This window comes from Asterias rubens, chromosome 3, assembly GCF_902459465.1.
Source record: "Asterias rubens chromosome 3, eAstRub1.3, whole genome shotgun sequence".
NCBI lineage: Eukaryota > Metazoa > Echinodermata > Asteroidea > Forcipulatida > Asteriidae > Asterias > Asterias rubens.
In genome coordinates, this window is record NC_047064.1 from 8,880,269 (window position 1) to 8,900,014 (window position 19,746).

Consider the following 19,746-nt stretch of genomic DNA (forward strand, 5'->3'; position numbering starts at 1 on the left):
TGATAGACCCCTTGACCACAACACGATGCAGCGTCTAACCGCATTTGCACAGCACAAAGGGAATCTGCTGACTCGATTGGTTGATCAACTGAAAGTTCAATGCCTTCCTTGATAAACAGTGCTTTCACGGCAGGACATGATGGTGAAACGATCACCACCATTTTTTAAAAGAGTAAAGGCCGAGTCACACTGCAGCGATAACGAAAACGATAACGATCACGACGCAGAGAGAATGCATTGTATTGGTTGAATTGCTCTACGCAGAATACCCATATGCTCATTCAACCAATGGAATGCGTTCTCTTGGCGTCGTTATCGTTCTCGTTATCGCTGCAGTGGGACCGGGCCGTAAACCAAACATTTATCCAACTATAATGGTTTATATTTATGAAATGATTCCCAATACTCCAGATGGCTCATGGAATGACCTGAACTGTGGCGACGGACGGAACTTCATCTGCAAGAAGAATTACGACTCTGTCGGACCAATCACTCACGCACCCACCACTCCAGCCAGCGGCTACTGCCCGTACAATTCAGTCAAGTTTCTGAACCGATGCTACATCTACTTTGGGACTGATCCATCGGCGAGGTTATCATGGAAGGATGCTAGAGATGAATGTAAGAAGACACCAGGAACTGAGCTGGCTACGATTCACTCACAACAAGTGCAAGGTTTGTTTTGATTCATTATAGTGTTTTAGTACTTTAAACCAGCCCCTGACACCTATAATTTTAAGTCCCTCCTTGAAAACATAAAATTTGAGTACATGTAGGAGCATGCATGAGGGTCTGCACGTTTATAGCCCAGTGGCGGCGGTTTGTGCAGTAAAGACAAGACAAAACAGCTGTACTCAAGTACTACTCGAGATGGTACTTGTACTCTGCTTGCAAAATACTTGTACTTGGAGTTCTTACTCGGCTCCCCTTATTAAAAAGAAAACCTATACTCAAAGTCATGTACTCAATTGTGAACAGAACAATAACCGTTACTCAAAGTCATGTGCTCTACAACTGATTTACTTTGACTTGAGACTTGAGTTATACTCAAGTACTGTTAGATGGTACTCATACTCAGCTTGCAAAGTGCTTGTTCTCAAAGTCCATATTCGATCAGCTGAATAGTTAACCTGTACTTAAAATCATGTACTCATCCATACTTGTGTACTCAAGGTCCATACTCGTTCCTCAAATGAAGAATTAACCTGTACTTAAAATCATGTACTCACTGACTGAAAAAGTAATAGGACTCGTGTACTACTCATGTACTGTTTGACGGTACTCATACTCAGCTTGCAAAACTACATTACTTTAAAGGGTATCATTTCTATCATTATAGCATCAACAGTTTACCAGTGCTCTTTACCAAGTAGTTGGGCCTTAATATTTGGACCAATTACCAAAGGTACATGTAGACCCTCCCTGTTAACGAGATATTGCTTGTCATTTGCCAGCCCTGTTGACCACGTTTCTAGTGAGTTATGACTTCCCTCTATGGATCGGACTGAGTGACATCACAAACAATCAACAATTCAAGTGGGTGGATGGAACAGTGGTAGACTACACTAACTGGGGTTCAGGAGAACCCAATGAGGCTAATGGAGAGGTAAGGTAGTGAATAAGTACCCCCTCAAATTATATGAAACGTCAGAAGGAACGAGCAGCAAGGCCTACCCCTTGTTGGTTTAGCACAAGACACATTAAGCATCATCGTTTTGGCTAAAATGACATAAAAAATCAAAAGGAATGTGCAACTAGGTTTACCCCTTGTAATGTTGGCTAAAATGACATGAAACATCAAAAGGAGTGTGCATAGCCTTGCAACTTGTATAGGCAAATTCTGCTAAGCACACAAGGCCTTGCAACTTTTATAGGCTTTCAACCTTTTCAAACGAATTCTGCTAAGCACACAAGGCTATAGCCTTGCAACCTTTCAGGCGAATTCTGCAAAGCACACAAGGCCTTGCCACATTTTTAGGGCGAATTTTGCTAAGCATACAAGTCTATATATAGCCTTGTACACTTACTCAGGCCTTGTACACGTATTCAGGCGAATTCTGCTAAGCACACATGGCCTTGTACACTTATTCAGGCAACATTTGCTAAACACACAAGGCTATAACGTTGCAACCTTTTCAGGCAAATTCTGCTAAGCACACAAGGCTATAGCCTTTCAACTTTTATAGGCAAATTCTGCTAAGCTATAGCCTTGCAACCTTTTCAGGCAAATTCTGCTAAGCACACAAGGCTATAGCCTTGCAACCTTTTCAGGCGAATTCTGCTAAGCACACAAGGCCATAGCCAATTGTACACTTTTTCAGGCGAATTCTGCTAAGCACACAAGGCTATAGCCTTGTACACTTTTTCAAGCGAATTCTGCTAAGCACACAAGGCTATAGCCTTGCAACTTTTATAGGCAAATTCTGCTAAGCACACAAGGCCATAGCCTTGCAACTTTTATAGGCAAATTCTGCTAAGCAAACAAGGCCATAGCCAATCGACACTTTTTCAGGCAAATTCTGCTGAGCACACAAGGCTATAGCCTTGCAACTGTTATAGGCGAATTCTGCTAAGCTATAGCCTTGCAACTTTTATAGGCGAATTCTGCTAAGCACACAAGGCTATAGCCTTGCAACTTTTATAGGCACATTCTGCTAAGCACACAAGGCTATAGCCTTGCAACCTTTTCAGGCAAATTCTGCTAAGCACACAAGGCTATAGCCTTTCAACTTTTATAGGCAAATTCTGCTAAGCTATAGCCTTGCAACTTTTATAGGCAAATTCTGCTAAGTACACTTAGCTATAGCCTTGCAACTTTTATAGGCGACTTCTGCTAAGCACACAAGGCTATAGCCTTGCAACTTTTATAGGCGAATTCTGCTAAGCACACAAGGCTATAGCCTTGCAAATTTTATAGGCGAATTCTGCTAAGCACACAAGGCTATAGCCTTGTACACTTTTTCAAGCGAATTCTGCTAAGCACACAAGGCTATAGCCTTGCAACTTTTATAGGCAAATTCTGCTAAGCACACAAGGCCATAGCCTTGCAACTTTTATAGGCAAATTCTGCTAAGCAAACAAGGCCATAGCCAATTGTACACTTTTTCAGGCAAATTCTGCTAAGCACACAAGGCTATAGCCTTGCAACCCTTTCAGGCAAATTCTGCTAAGCACATAAGGCTATAGCCTTGCAACTTTTATAGGCGAATTCTGCTAAGCTATAGCCTTGCAACTTTTATAGGCGAATTCTGCTAAGCTATAGCCTTGCAACTTTTATAGGTGAATTCTGCTAAGCACACAAGGCCTTGCAACCTTTTCAGGCAAATTCTGCTAAGCTATAGCCTTGCAACTTTTATAGGCGAATTCTGCTAAGCACACAAGGCTATAGCCTTGCAACTTTTATAGGCAAATTCTGCTAAGCACACAAGGCCTTGCAACCTTTTCAGGCAAAGTCTGCTAAGCTACAGCCTTGCAACAAATTTATAGGCGAATTCTGCTAAGCATACAAGGCTATAGCCTTGCAACTTTTATAGGCAAATTCTGCTAAGCTATAGCCTTGCAAATTTTATAGGCGAATTCTGCTAAGCCACAAGGCTATAGCCTTTCAACTTTTATAGGTAAATTCTGCTAAGCTATAGCCTTGCAAATTTTATAGGCGAATTCTGCTAAGCCACAAGGCTATAGCCTTTCAACTTTTATAGGTAAATTCTGCTAAGCACACTAAGCTATAGCCTTGCAACCTTTTCAGGCGAATTCTGCTAAGCACACAAGGCTATAGCCTTTCAACTTTTATAGGCAAATTCTGCTAAGCACACTAAGCTATAGCCTTGCAACTTTTATAGGCGACTTCTGCTAAGCACACAAGGCTATAGCCTTGCAACTTTTATAGGCAAATTCTGCTAAGCTATAGCCTTGCAACTTTTATAGGCGAATTCTGCTAAGCACACAAGGCTATAGCCTTTCAACTTTTATAGGCAAATTCTGCTAAGCACACTAAGCTATAGCCTTGCAACTTTTATAGGCGAATTCTGCTAAGCACACAAGGCTATAGCCTAGCAACTTTTATAGGCGAATTCTGCTAAGCACACAAGGCTATAGCCTTGCAACCTTTTCAGGCAAATTCTGCTAAGCACACAAGGCTATAGCCTTTCAACTTTTATAGGCAAATTCTGCTAAGCTATAGCCTTGCAACTTTTATAGGCAAATTCTGCTAAGCACACAAGGCCATAGCCTTGCAACTTTTATAGGCAAATTCTGCTAAGCAAACAAGGCCATAGCCAATCGACACTTTTTCAGGCAAATTCTGCTGAGCACACAAGGCTATAGCCTTGCAACTGTTATAGGCGAATTCTGCTAAGCTATAGCCTTGCAACTTTTATAGGCGAATTCTGCTAAGCACACAAGGCTATAGCCTTGCAACTTTTATAGGCACATTCTGCTAAGCACACAAGGCTATAGCCTTGGAACCTTTTCAGGCAAATTCTGCTAAGCACACAAGGCTATAGCCTTTCAACTTTTATAGGCAAATTCTGCTAAGCTATAGCCTTGCAACTTTTATAGGCAAATTCTGCTAAGTACACTTAGCTATAGCCTTGCAACTTTTATAGGCGACTTCTGCTAAGCACACAAGGCTATAGCCTTGCAACTTTTATAGGCGAATTCTGCTAAGCACACAAGGCTATAGCCTTGCAAATTTTATAGGCGAATTCTGCTAAGCACACAAGGCTATAGCCTTGTACACTTTTTCAAGCGAATTCTGCTAAGCACACAAGGCTATAGCCTTGCAACTTTTATAGGCAAATTCTGCTAAGCACACAAGGCCATAGCCTTGCAACTTTTATAGGCAAATTCTGCTAAGCAAACAAGGCCATAGCCAATTGTACACTTTTTCAGGCAAATTCTGCTAAGCACACAAGGCTATAGCCTTGCAACCCTTTCAGGCAAATTCTGCTAAGCACATAAGGCTATAGCCTTGCAAATTTTATAGGCGAATTCTGCTAAGCTATAGCCTTGCAACTTTTATAGGCGAATTCTGCTAAGCTATAGCCTTGCAACTTTTATAGGTGAATTCTGCTAAGCACACAAGGCCTTGCAACCTTTTCAGGCAAATACTGCTAAGCTATAGCCTTGCAACTTTTATAGGCGAATTCTGCTAAGCACACAAGGCTATAGCCTTGCAACTTTTATAGGCAAATTCTGCTAAGCACACAAGGCCTTGCAACCTTTTCAGGCAAAGTCTGCTAAGCTACAGCCTTGCAACAAATTTATAGGCGAATTCTGCTAAGCATACAAGGCTATAGCCTTGCAACTTTTATAGGCAAATTCTGCTAAGCTATAGCCTTGCAAATTTTATAGGCGAATTCTGCTAAGCCACAAGGCTATAGCCTTTCAACTTTTATAGGTAAATTCTGCTAAGCTATAGCCTTGCAAATTTTATAGGCGAATTCTGCTAAGCCACAAGGCTATAGCCTTTCAACTTTTATAGGTAAATTCTGCTAAGCACACTAAGCTATAGCCTTGCAACCTTTTCAGGCGAATTCTGCTAAGCACACAAGGCTATAGCCTTTCAACTTTTATAGGCAAATTCTGCTAAGCACACAAGGCTATAGCCTTGCAACCTTTTCAGGCAAATTCTGCTAAGCACACAAGGCTATAGCCTTTCAACTTTTATAGGCAAATTCTGCTAAGCTATAGCCTTGCAACTTTTATAGGCGAATTCTGCTAAGCACACAAGGCTATAGCCTAGCAACTTTTATAGGCGAATTCTGCTAAGCACACAAGGCTATAGCCTTGCAACTTTTATAGGCGAATTCTGCTAAGCACACAAGGCTATAGCCTTTCAACTTTTATAGGCAAATTCTGCTAAGCTATAGCCTTGCAACTTTTATAGGCGAATTCTGCTAAGCACACAAGGCTATAGCCTTGCAACCGTTTCAGGCAAATTCTGCTAAGCACACAAGGCTATAGCCTTTCAACTTTTATAGGCAAATTCTGCTAAGCTATAGCCTTGCAACTTTTATAGGCAAATTCTGCTAAGCTATAGCCTTGCAACTTTTATAGGCAAATTCTGCTAAGCACACAAGGCTAAATATAGCCTTGCAACTTTTATAGGCAAATTCTGCTAAGCACACAAATTCAGGCAAATTCTGCTAAGCACACAAGGCCTTGCAACCTTTTCAGGCAAATTCTGCTAAGCACATATAGCCTTGCAACCTTTTATAGGCAAATTCTGCTAAGCTATAGCCTTGCAACTATCATAGGCGAATTCTGCTAAGCACACAAGGCTATAGCCTTGCAACTTTTATAGGCGAATTCTGCTAAGCACACAAGGCTATAGCCTTGCAACCGTTTCAGGCAAATTCTGCTAAGCACACAAGGCTATAGCCTTTCAACTTTTATAGGCAAATTCTGCTAAGCTATAGCCTTGCAACTTTTATAGGCAAATTCTGCTAAGCTATAGCCTTGCAACTTTTATAGGCAAATTCTGCTAAGCACACAAGGCTAAATATAGCCTTGCAACTTTTATAGGCAAATTCTGCTAAGCACACAAATTCAGGCAAATTCTGCTAAGCACACAAGGCCTTGCAACCTTTTCAGGCAAATTCTGCTAAGCACATATAGCCTTGCAACCTTTTATAGGCAAATTCTGCTAAGCTATAGCCTTGCAACTATCATAGGCGAATTCTGCTAAGCACACAAGGCTATAGCCTTGCAACTTTTATAGGCCAATTCTGCTAAGCACACAAGGCTATAGCCTTGCAACCTTTTCAGGCAAATTCTGCTAAGCACACAAGGCTTAGGCGAATTCTGCTAAGCTATAGCCTTGCAACTTTTATAGGCGAATTCTGCTAAGCACACAAGGCTATAGCCTTGCAACCTTTTCAGGCAAATTCTGCTTAGCACACAAGGCTATAGCCTTGCAACCTTTTCAGGCGAATTCTGCTATGCACACAAGGCCTTGCAACCTTTTCAGGTGAATTCTGCTAAGCACACAAACTCAGGCAAATTCTGCTAAGCACACAAGGCCTTGCAACCTTTTCAGGCGAATTCTGCTAAGCACACAAGGCTTGCAACCTTTTCAGGTGAATTCTGCTAAGCACACAAATTCAGGCAAATTCTGCTTAGCACACAAGGCCTTGCAACACACAAGGCTATAGCGTCGCAACTTTTTAGGCAAATTCTGCTAAGCATACAAATAGCCTTGTACACGTTTTTAGCTAAAAAAATATGTAACGTCAAAAGGAATGAGCAGCAAGTCTTGCCCCTTGTAGTTTTGGTTAAAATGACATGAAACATTAAAAGGAATGTGCAGCAAGGCTTACCCATTGTTGATTTGGTTAAAATGACATGAAACATCAACAGGAATGAGCAGCAATTTTATTTGGTTAAAATCACATGAAACATCAACAGGAATGAGCAGCCAGGCTTACCCCTTGTTGATTTGGCTAATATTACATGAAACATCAACTGGAATGAGCAGCAAGGCTTACCCCCTTGTTGATTTGGTTAAAATGACATGAAACATCAACTGGAATGTGCAGCAAGGCTTACCCCTTGTTGATTTGGCTAAAATGACATGGGACATCAAAAGGAATGAACAGCAAGGCTTACCCATTGTTGATTTGGTTAAAATGACATGAAACATCAACTGGAATGTGCAGCAAGGCTTACCCCTTGTTGTTTTGGCTAAAATGACATGAAACATCAAAAGGAATGTGCAGCAAGGCTTACCCCTTGTTGATTTAGTTAAAATGACATGGGACATCAAAAGGATTGAGCAGCAAGGCTTACCCCTTGTTGTTTTGCCTAAAATGACATGGGACATCAAAAGGAATGAACAGCAAGGCTTGCCCCTTGTTGATTTGGCTAAAATGACATGAAACATCAAAAGCAATGTGCAGCAAGGCTTGCCCCTTGTTGTTTAGGCTAAAATGACATGAAACATCAAAAGAAATGTGCAGCAAGGCTTGCCCCTTGTTGTTTAGGCTAAAATGACATGAAACATCAAAAGGAATGTGCAGCAAGGCGTACCCCTTGTTGTTTTGGTTAAAATGATATGAAACATTAAATGGAATGTGCAGCAAGGCTTACCCCTTGTTGATTTGGTTAAAATGACTTGAAACATCAAAAGGAATGAACAGCAAGGCTTACCCCTTTTTGATGTGGTTGAAATGACATGAAACATCAAAAGGAATGTGCAGCAAGGCTTACCCCTTGTTGTTTTGGTTAAAATGATATGAAACATTAAATGGAATGTGCAGCAAGGCTTACCCCTTGTTGATTTGGTTAAAATGACTTGAAACATCAAAAGGAATGAACAGCAAGGCTTACCCCTTGTTGATTTGGCTAAAATGACATGAAACATCAAAAGGAATGAACAGCAAGGCTTACCCCTTGTTGTTTTGGCTAAAATGACATGAAACATCAAAAGGAATGAGCAGCAAAGCTTACCCCTTGTTGTTTTGGTTAAAATGACATGAAACATCATAAGGAATGAGCAGCAAGGCTTACCCCTTGTTGATTTAGTTAAAATGATATGAAACATCAAAGGGAATGTGCAGCAAGGTTTACCCCTTGTTGATTTGGTTAAAATGACATGAAACATCAAAAGGAATGTGCAGCAAGGCTTACCCCTTGTTGTTTTGGTTAAAATGACATGAAACATCAAAAGGAATGTGCAGCAAGGCTTACCCCTTGTTGATTTGGCTAAAATGACATGAAACATCAAAAGGAATGTGCAGCAAGGCCTACCCCTTGTTGTTTTGGTTAAAATGACATGAAACATCAAAAGGATTGAGCAGCAAGGCTTACCCCTTGTTGATTTGGTTAAAATGACATGAAACATCAAAAGGAATGAACAGCAAGGCTTAATACCCCTTGTTGATTTGGTTAAAATGACATGAAACATCAAAAGGAATGAGCAGCAAGGCTCACCCCTTGTTGATTTAGTTAAAATGATATGAAACATCAAAAGGAATGTGCAGCAAGGCTTACCCCTTGTTGATTTGGTTAAAATTACTTGAAACATCAAAAGGAATGAACAGCAAGGCTTACCCCTTGTTGATTTGGCTAAAATGACATGAAACATCAAAAGGAATGAACAGCAAGGCTTACCCCTTGTTGTTTTGGCTAAAATGACATGAAACATCAAAAGGAATGAGCAGCAAAGCTTACCCCTTGTTGTTTTGGTTAAAATGACATGAAACATCATAAGGAATGAGCAGCAAGGCTTACCCCTTGTTGATTTAGTTAAAATGATATGAAACATCAAAGGGAATGTGCAGCAAGGCTTACCCCTTGTTGATTTGGTTAAAATGACATGGGACATCAAAAGGAATGAACAGCAAGGCTTGCCCCTTGTTGATTTGGCTAAAATGACATGAAACATCAAAAGAAATGTGCAGCAAGGCTTGCCCCTTGTTGTTTAGGCTAAAATGACATGAAACATCAAAAGAAATGTGCAGCAAGGCTTGCCCCTTGTTGTTTAGGCTAAAATGACATGAAACATCAAAAGGAATGTGCAGCAAGGCTTACCCCTTGTTGATTTAGTTAAAATGACATGAAACATCAAACAGCATGAGCAGCAAGGCTTACCCCTTTTTGATGTGGTTGAAATGACATGAAACATCAAAAGGAATGTGCAGCAAGGCTTACCCCTTGTTGTTTTGGTTAAAATGATATGAAACATTAAATGGAATGTGCAGCAAGGCTTACCCCTTGTTGATTTGGTTAAAATGACTTGAAACATCAAAAGGAATGAACAGCAAGGCTTACCCCTTGTTGATTTGGCTAAAATGACAATGAACATCAAAAGGATTGAGCAGCAAGGCTTACCCCTTGTTGATTTGGCTAAAATGACATGAAACATTAAATGGAATGTGCAGCAAGGCTTACCCCTTGTTGATTTGGCTAAAATGACATGAAACATCAAAAGGAATGTGCAGCAAGGCTTACCCCTTGTTGATTTGGTTAAAATGACATGAAACATCAAAAGGAATGTGCAGCAAGGCTTACCCCTTGTTGTTTTGGTTAAAATGACATGAAACATCAAAAGGAATGTGCAGCAAGGCTTACCCCTTGTTGATTTGGCTAAAATGACATGAAACATCAAAAGGAATGTGCAGCAAGGCCTACCCCTTGTTGTTTTGGTTAAAATGACATGAAACATCAAAAGGATTGAGCAGCAAGGCTTACCCCTTGTTGATTTGGTTAAAATGACATGAAACATCAAAAGGAATGAACAGCAAGGCTTAATACCCCTTGTTGATTTGGTTAAAATGACATGAAACATCAAAAGGAATGAGCAGCAAGGCTTACCCCTTGTTGATTTAGTTAAAATGATATGAAACATCAAAAGGAATGTGCAGCAAGGCTTACCCCTTGTTGTTTTGGCTAAAATGACATGAAACATCAAAAGGATTGAGCAGCAAGGCTTACCCCTTGTTGATTTGGTTAAAATGACATGAAACATCAAAAGGAATGAACAGCAAGGCTTACCCCTTGTTGATTTGGCTAAATTGACATGAAACATCAAAAGGAATGGCCAGCAAGGCCTACCCCTTGTTGTTTTGGTTAAAATGACATGAAACATCAAAAGGATTGAGCATCAAGGCTTACCCCTTGTTGTTTTAGTTAAAATGATATGAAACATCAAAAGGAATGTGCAGCAAGGCTTACCCCTTGTTGATTTGGCTAAAATGACATGAAACATCAAAAGGAGTGTGCAGCAAGGCTTACCCCTTGTTGATTTAGTTAAAATGATATGTAACATCAAAAGGAATGTGCAGCAAGGCTCACCCCTTGTTGATTTGGTTAAAATGACATGAAACATCAAAAGGAATGTGCAGCAAGGCCTACCCCTTGTTGTTTTGGTTAAAATGACATGAAACATCAAAAGGAATGAACAGCAAGGCTTACCCCTTGTTGTTTTAGTTAAAATGATATGAAACATCAAAAGGAATGTGCAGCAAGGCTTACCCCTTGTTGATTTGGCTAAAATGACATGAAACATCAAAAGGAGTGTGCAGCAAGGCTTACCCCTTGTTGATTTAGTTAAAATGATATGTAACATCAAAAGGAATGTGCAGCAAGGCTCACCCCTTGTTGATTTGGTTAAAATGACATGAAACATCAAAAGGAATGTGCAGCAAGGCTTACCCCTTGTTGATTTGGCTAAATTGACATGAAACATCAAAAGGAATAAGCAGCAAGGCCTACCCCTTGTTGTTTTGGTTAAAATGACATGAAACATCAAAAGGATTGAGCAGCAAGGCTTACTCCTTGTTGATTTGGTTAAAATGCCATGAAACATCAAAAGGATTGAGCAGCAAGGCTTACCCCTTGTTGATTTGGCTAAAATGACAATGAACATCAAAAGGAATGAGCAGCAAGGCTTACCCCTTGTTGATTTGGCTAAAATGACAATGAACATCAAAAGGAATGAGCAGCAAGGCTTACCCCTTGTTGATTTGGCTAAAATGACAATGAACATCAAAAGGATTGAGCAGCAAGGCTTACCCCTTGTTGATTTGGCTAAAATGACATGAAACATTAAATGGAATGTGCAGCAAGGCTTACCCCTTGTTGATTTGGCTAAAATGACATGAAACATCAAAAGGAATGTGCAGCAAGGCTTACCCCTTGTTGATTTGGCTAAAATGACAATGAACATCAAAAGGAATGAACAGCAAGGCTTGCCCCTTGTTGATTTGGCTAAAGTGACATGAAACATCAAAAGGAATGAGCAGCAAGGCTTACCCCTTGTTGATTTGGCTAAAATGACAATGAACATCAAAAGGAATGAGCAGCAAGGCTTACCCCTTGTTGATTTGGCTAAAATGACAATGAACATCAAAAGGATTGAGCAGCAAGGCTTACCCCTTGTTGATTTGGCTAAAATGACATGAAACATTAAATGGAATGTGCAGCAAGGCTTACCCCTTGTTGATTTGGCTAAAATGACATGAAACATCAAAAGGAATGTGCAGCAAGGCTTACCCCTTGTTGATTTGGCTAAAATGACATGAAACATCAAAAAAGATGTGCAGCAAGGCTTACCCCTTGTTGATTTGGCTAAAATGACATGAAACGTCAAAAGGAGTGTGCAGCAAGGCTTGCCCCTTGTTGATTTGGCTAAAATGACATGGAACATCAAAAGAAATGTGCAGCAAGGCTTGCCCCTTGTTGATTTGGCTAAACTGACATGAAACATCAAAAGGAATAAGCAGCAAGGCTTGCCCCTTGTTGATTTGGCTAAAATGACATGAAACATCAAAAGGAGTGTGCAGCAAGGCTTGCCCCTTGTTGATTTGGCTAAATTGACATGAAACATCAAAAGGAATAAGCAGCAAGGCTTGCCCCTTGTTGATTTGGCTAAATTGACATGAAACATCAAAAGGAATGGCCAGCAAGGCTTACCCCTTGTTGATCTGGTTAAAATGACATGAAACATCAAAAGGAATGAGCAGCAAGGCTTACCCCTTGTTGATTTGGTTAAAATTGCATGGAACATCAAAAGGAATGTGCAGCAAGGCTTACCCCTTGTTGATTTAGTTAAAATGACATGGAACATCAACTGGAATTAGCAGCAAAGCTTACCCCTTGTAGTTTTAGCCAAAATGACATGAAACGTCGAAAGGAATGAGCAGCAATGCTCACCCCTTGTTGATTTGGCTAAAAAGACATGATACATTAAAAGCAGTGAGAGGCAAGGCTTACCCCTTGTTTGGTTGCCAAAGTAACATGGAACATTAATAGGAATGAGCAGCAAGGCTTAGCCCTGTAATTTTAGTCAAAATAAGAAGAGTATGAAAAGGAATTACAGCAAGGTTTACACCTTGCCTTGTTGGACGATTTTGTGTGCTCCAGATAGGAATCAAAGACTTCTAGCTAGAAGTCTTTGATTACTTTAGTAGGAAATTACCTTTATTTCAAAATCTATGCTACTTCAGAGGGAGCCGTTTCTCACTATGTTTTATACTATCAACAGCTCTCCAATGCTCATTACCTAGTCAGTTTTTAAGTTAATATTTGTTTTGAGTAATTACCAAATGTGTACCTTCCCTTTAAGCAGTAGACTGCTTGCAGATTGATCAACAGGCAGGTTTTTTTTTTAAGTGTTATTTTTAATACTAAACACTATTGTCTGGATTCAGGAGGATTGTGTCGAGATGTTATATGACTGGAATAATGCAGGGCGTTGGAATGACGTGGGTTGTGGCACTCTAAACGGATACATCTGCCAAAGTAAACCAGGTACTGAAAATCATACAACAAGCATTCAGAATTTCATCAACTCAACTGAAAATTCACTCATTGCTGAAACTCAATTCAAATCAAACACGGCAGTTATCACTTACTTCTAAATCAGGGGAACTTGACCGATTCCATCATATCTATTCTACCTTACTTATCACAGTTTTTACTGACATGTAATGCCAGTTTACTGCATGGTGTTGTCCAAGATGTCATGAAAGTTGCTAGAATTCGACCGTTGTTAAAGAAGTTCAATCTTAACAAAGACAAAATGAAGAATTATAGACCAGTCTCTAACCTTTCACTTCTTAGTAACACCCTGGAGAGAGTGGTCTTGGTGCAACTTTCATCTTTCCTAATTGAGAACCATCTTCATGACCAGCATCAATCTGCTTTCCGCGCCAACCACAGGTTGAGTCTGCCACACTCGCGATCCAAAACGACCTGTTGCAAGCTATGGACAACCGCATGATATCATTACTTGTGCTGCTTTATTTATCAGCAGCGTTTGATACTGTTGACCATGCCACATTATTTCACCGCCTCAAATCTCGCATTGGGATAGATGGAGTTGCACTAGCCTGGTTCAAATCTTATCTTAAAGACCGATCACAGTATGTCCGCATTAATGAGTCAACTTCTACTGTATCGCTTAATTTCGGGCTACCACAGGGATCAGTCCTCGGACCGGTACTGTTCTCGATGTACACAACCCCACTTAGCAGCATCATTCAACAGCATGGCATATCCTATCATTTCTATGCTGACGATATCCAACTTTATCTGTCAGTAGACCCTCAACAACATCAGGTCAATCTAGCAGTCCACCAAATGGAAGTATGCATTACTGAAGTTTGCTCCTGGATGGCACAAAACTGGCTAAAAATAATCAAATCAGAAGACAGAATTGACCATCATAGTTTCAAAACAGCAATCATCTAAAGTTCATATTCCATTTATTAGAATTGGCGATTCATCCATAATATCATCTACTCAAGTCCGTAACCTTGGCATTATCTTTGATTCATCACTATTCATGGAACTCTGTGCGACAACAATTTCTAGATCAGTCTGCATGTCAATCCGTAAAATTTGACACATTCGGAAATATCTTGACTAACACACCACTGAAATACTTGTTCACGCTTTCATCACTCCCAAAATCGACATGGGCAATTCACTGCTTCATGACATCAAGTTTTCACTTGTTTGGGAAGTCTGTATTTCAGATCGCTAAAATATTTACCTTGAGCCAAGATTTACAAACTGATATTTGGCAATTGGCATACAATCACCAAGCCGTCTCGTGCTTCAGATTCAAGTTCTCGTGGCCTAGTCCATGACACTTGTATCCTTGAGTAAGAACCATAAATTGCCTCTCTTTACCAAGGAGTATAAATGGGTACCAGCGATATTGAGCAGCTTGAGGTTGTATGCTCCCAAAGGAGTTAATAGATGTTGCAAACTGCTTACCAACCAAAAGGACCTACATATGATATAAACGCAACAAAATAGTTGGCAACGTTTTTTTGTTTTTTTTTGTGATGTCATTTAGCCTTTGAGAATGACTCTGCAAAGTCGAAACATGTACAAAAGTTCTAACTGTTCGAGTTTGCCTCAAACCCATTTTAGACTATTCCACAAAGCTATACCATGTTGAGTGAGACTGTTTTAGTGACTTCCGTGCGCTACGTAAGAACCAAGTACTGTTGACATTGAATGATTTAATCTGGTTTTGAAGCAAACGACTCTCAGAAAAGCAACCTTATAAAAAAACACTGAACTAGCCAAAAACCGTATGGAGAGAAGACAAAGAACAAAATTTCAGTTTCAGATTATTACGTTTTCCCCCTCCAGATCTAAACATAGACCCCCCACCCTTAGTAATCAACCCGTGCGAGACAGGCTACGCATACTGGCCTAAGACGGGCAGCTGCTTCAAAATAATCTACGTCCCCAAAGACTTCAACGATGCTACCACAGCCTGTCAGAATCTGGGTAGTAAAGTAACGTTAGCGAGTCTGAACGACCCGTACGAGGCGGCGTATGCTAATTCACTCATGGTGGCGACAGCAGTTGATCCAGAAGATGGTTTGATTGACAGAGAAGAACCGCTGTGGATTGGCATGGTGGATGAGGAGGTGAGTTCATGTATAAAGTCACTCACTATGAGTTTGACAAGTGACCTAAACTAAGTTTCAATAAGGGAAACAATGTGTGGTGAAGAGGCTTGGTTCTTGATAATTTTACCGAGACGAAGTCGAGGTAAATTATCAAGAACCAGGTCTCGGCGGGTTTAGACCACTAGTTGAAAACCCATTCAACACACTTTGATTCCCATTCATAAATACCTTTTCAGTCAAAAAACATCCCAACATTTTTATGGTCAAAAAGTAAAACAAATGCAAAAATTATAATTGTTCAATGATTTCTTTCAACACAACACCCCTCCAGCTATGAAATGGTAGCGCCCTCGGGTAATTAACTCCTTATAAGGAGATTGCTTTGCGCATATCACGTGATGTGGAACAACTGTTCCAGCCGTTGCTCTCAACCAATAGGAATGAAGAAACTGTCTTATAAGCACAGGTGCAAGCGCGCGTGTCACGCCCATGTTTCAACACTTTTTACTGGTGTTATATCATCCGTTCAAACACCCCCACGTGATGACCAATCCTCTTGACCAATCAGAATGGATAAACTGTCTAAAGTATTTATGAATGTTTAATAATTATAATAGTGGCTTCTTTTATAGGCCTCATATCCGTCACACATTGATGCATAGTGCTCAACATTCAGTATTTTCCTGCAGGGTATGTGACTACGTTTTTGAATTATGAGACCCACTTGTTTAAAGGCAGTGGACACTATTGGTAATTGTCAAAGACTATAGCCTTCACAGTTGGTGTATCTCAACATATGCATTAAATAACTAACCTGTGAAAATTTTAGCTCAATCGGTCATTGAAGTTGCGAGATAATAATGAAATAAAAAAACACCATTGTCACACGAAGTTGTGTGCGTTTAGATGGTTGATTTCGACACCTCGAGTTTTCAATCTGAGGTCTCGAAATCAAATTCGTGGAAAATGACTTCTTTCTCAAAAACTATGGCACTTCAGAGGGAGCCGTTTCTCACAATGTTTTAAACCATCAACCTCTCCCCATTACTCGAAGAAAGGTTTTATGCTAATAATTATTTTGAGTAATTACCAACAGTGTCCACTGCCTTTAACATAGCACCATGTAATGGTTTACAAGGTGCTGTGGCACAACATGCTGCCAATCAAACCAGGAACACCGGGGCAAACCCCTCTCTCTTTTTGATAAGTGCACTGGGTTCTTTTACATGCGTTACACAACACACGGGACCATTGGCTGTTTGCCTCATCCGAAGGACGAAGCATCAGTGTCAAGTGTCTTGTTTAAGGACACAGGTGTCACGACCGGGACTTGACCCAACACTCTGCTGATCAGAGCTTAAGTCTGGTGCTCTCTAGGCCACGACACGCTAAGTTTGAGTAGGATTACCCTAAACCACACCCAGCACACTCAAAAATGTATCCGCTGAGATTATTGAGCCTGTAAAACCAGTGCAGATAAAATACAGTGGACCAGTCCAGGATACAAAGGCCACTTGTAAAGAAACCAGGTTCGCCCAGTGTTTCTGGTTTGATTGGCAGCATATCGCCACACAGCACCTCATCAACCATTTCATGGTACTACACAATGTATGTAAAGGAAGTGGTCTCATACTTCAAAACAGTAGCTCGACAATACCTTACAGGAAAATAGTGAATGTTGAAGCGTCTTGAGCGTAACTGAGTGATGGATTTGAGCGCAATATAAGAAGCCACGTTAAGTGCAATACATAAGACTGTATACTTACCCTCGCCCTTTTTATGAGCCATACTCTCAGTGTGTGCGTGCACGTCCAGATTACTTGCATTGTAGTGCATAGATTACACCCTCGCTGTACTTTTTAAATCCAGGTTGCAGGGGAGTACAGATGGCTGGATGGATGGCCGATGTTCTACACCAGATGGGACACCAGCGAACCAAGCAGAGGTGCCAATGAGGGCTGTGTAGTCATGGGCTTCAATGGTAGATGGAACGATACTACATGCAGCAGCAAGTACAGAAGTCTATGCAAGTACTCGTTGAGTGAGTGGAAATGTCTTTTCTCTTCTTTAATAACTCCATCCCCTAGATTGTATATAATAATAATAATAATAATAAGACTGTTGATGCCCACGTATCCACCCCGCTGGGTGTTCAAGGTGTTCATATCTGTATATTAAAGACACTGAACATGTTTGATAATTGTCAAAGACCAGTCTTCTCACTTGGTGTACCCCAATATATGCATAAAATAACATTTGTGAAATTTTTGGCTCAATTGGTCATCAAAGCGGCAAGAGAAGAATGAACTCTTGTTGCATTACTTTGTGTGCTTTCAGATGCATAATAAAAGGCTTCAGTATTTTACTATTCGACATTTGAGAGAGAAATAACCTTTATATTTGATATGCGGTTACACCATGTGTGTATCTACTTGCCAGGTAGAGTTTGTTCTTAGAGAACTGTCTTGCTTTATTCTACTGCCGCGGAGTAGATAATCGGAGGTTCGGGAGACTTCTCAGTTCTGAAAAGAACTGTCCTGCTTTTTAACTATTACCAGGGCGGATGGTAGGACTACTACTTTAGCTAATAGGATCGTAATTAACTGTACTGCCGCGGAGTCAGTTCTGAATCGGTCTCAACGTTTCGACTAGCTTGCTCTAGTCATAGTCAGGAGAAATAATCTCTTTCTCAAAAACTAAGTTACTTCATAGGGAGATGTTTCTCACAATATTTATACTATAAACAGCTCTCCGTTGCTAGTTACCAAGTAAGTTTTTATGTTAACAATTGTTTTGAGTAATTAAGTGTCCAGTGCCGTAGGTTAACATCATGTCTTTTATGTCGCCCTCCAACAGACCCAGTGCCAACCTATCACCCAGACTTACCCGGTACTTGTCCAGACACCTGGGAGTCATACGGCAGCTCTTGCTACTACTTCCAGCCAGCCAGCGAAGACAGAGTGACGCAGTTTGAGGCACAGCTGAAGTGCATGAAGATGGGCGCTGATAATCTAGTCTCCGTAGCAAGCAAGATGGAGAATGAGTTCCTGCGGAAGACGATGCGTGGTCTTCATACGGATTCGGCGTGGCTCGGATTGCATCGTGCTGATGAAGGTACTGGGGTCTCTCGAGTGAAACCTATCCATGGTGGGAAGTGGGAACAAATTTATTAGCAGGATTTGAAACTTTGCATGTTGGAAATACAATATAGAAAGGTTTGCGGTAACACCATGTTATGACTATCTCTAATGAGTTGGGGTGGTTCTGAAAAGAACCATTGGTTTTAACTCGACGTTTCGATCAGTATGCTCTTATCATCTTCTGGAGAAAAAAAGAAAGAAAAAAAAGAAAAAAAAGAAAGACGATCAGAGCATACTGATCAAAACGTTGAGTTGAAATCAACGCTTCTTTTCAGAACCACCCCAACTCATTAGAGATAGTCATTACATGGTGTTACCGCAAACCTTTCTAAATTTATTAGCCATCACAATTACAAAAATCTATCAAAACTTTTTGTGTGCTGTTGATTTTTGGATATGAAGATGTTTGTTTCTTTGTTTAGATGATCTTCCCAGTGTACGCTACACTGTGCAAACTCCCACAAGGGAATATAACCACCAAGCTGGCAGCAGATAATCTCTCTCAAACATACAGTGGTTGAACACTATACAATAAGGAATTGCACAAATCAATAAATTGCGATTCAGTAACTAGACGACAATACTTATTCTAGTCATTGAGAAGTGGACGGTTAGCTTGGGGGATTTGAACCCACAACCTTGTAATTGCAAGTCCTTGCAAACTCACTGTAGAGTTTGCAGAATTTGTAGGGGCAAAAGTCGATCAAGAGACACCGGCCAACAGGGCCAAATGTCATGGTGCTACTTGCCTACCAGCAGTCGATTTTCGTGTTTTCAACTATCCATAAGGGCAGAATGCACGATAAGCAGGACTATGAATTTTACTGTGTATTAAAGGCAGTGGACACTATCGGTAATTACTCAAAATAATTATTAGCATAAAACCTTACTTAGTGACGAGTAATGGGGAGAGGTTGATGGTATAAAACATTGTGAGAAATGGCTTCCTCTGAAGTGACGTAGTTTTCGAGAAAGAAGTAATTCTCCACGAAGTTGATTTCGAGACCTCAGATTTAGAATTTGAGGTCTTGAAATCAACCATCTAAATGCACACAACTTCGTGTGCCAGGAGTGTTTTTTCTTTCATTATTATCTCAGAACTTCGAAGACCAATTGAGCTCAAATTGTCACAGGTTTGTTATTTTATACATATGTTGATATACACCAAGTGGGAAGACTAGTATTTGACAATTACCAATAGTGTCCACTGCCTTTAACCCTGTTAATCG

The 19,746-nt window shown here is 40.4% G+C and overlaps 1 protein-coding gene across 1 annotated transcript in view; it reads left to right on the forward strand.

The window, feature by feature from the left end:
• Positions 1-19,746, forward strand: part of LOC117288044 (macrophage mannose receptor 1-like) — a 70,937-nt gene that overhangs the window by 47,256 nt on the left and 3,935 nt on the right. The window contains exons 39-44 of the mRNA XM_033768726.1: positions 412-675; positions 1,455-1,606; positions 13,155-13,254; positions 15,112-15,395; positions 17,247-17,418; positions 18,234-18,491. Of these exons, the coding sequence (XP_033624617.1) occupies positions 412-675; positions 1,455-1,606; positions 13,155-13,254; positions 15,112-15,395; positions 17,247-17,418; positions 18,234-18,491 (1,230 nt within the window). The remainder of the gene's footprint in view (positions 1-411; positions 676-1,454; positions 1,607-13,154; positions 13,255-15,111; positions 15,396-17,246; positions 17,419-18,233; positions 18,492-19,746) is intronic.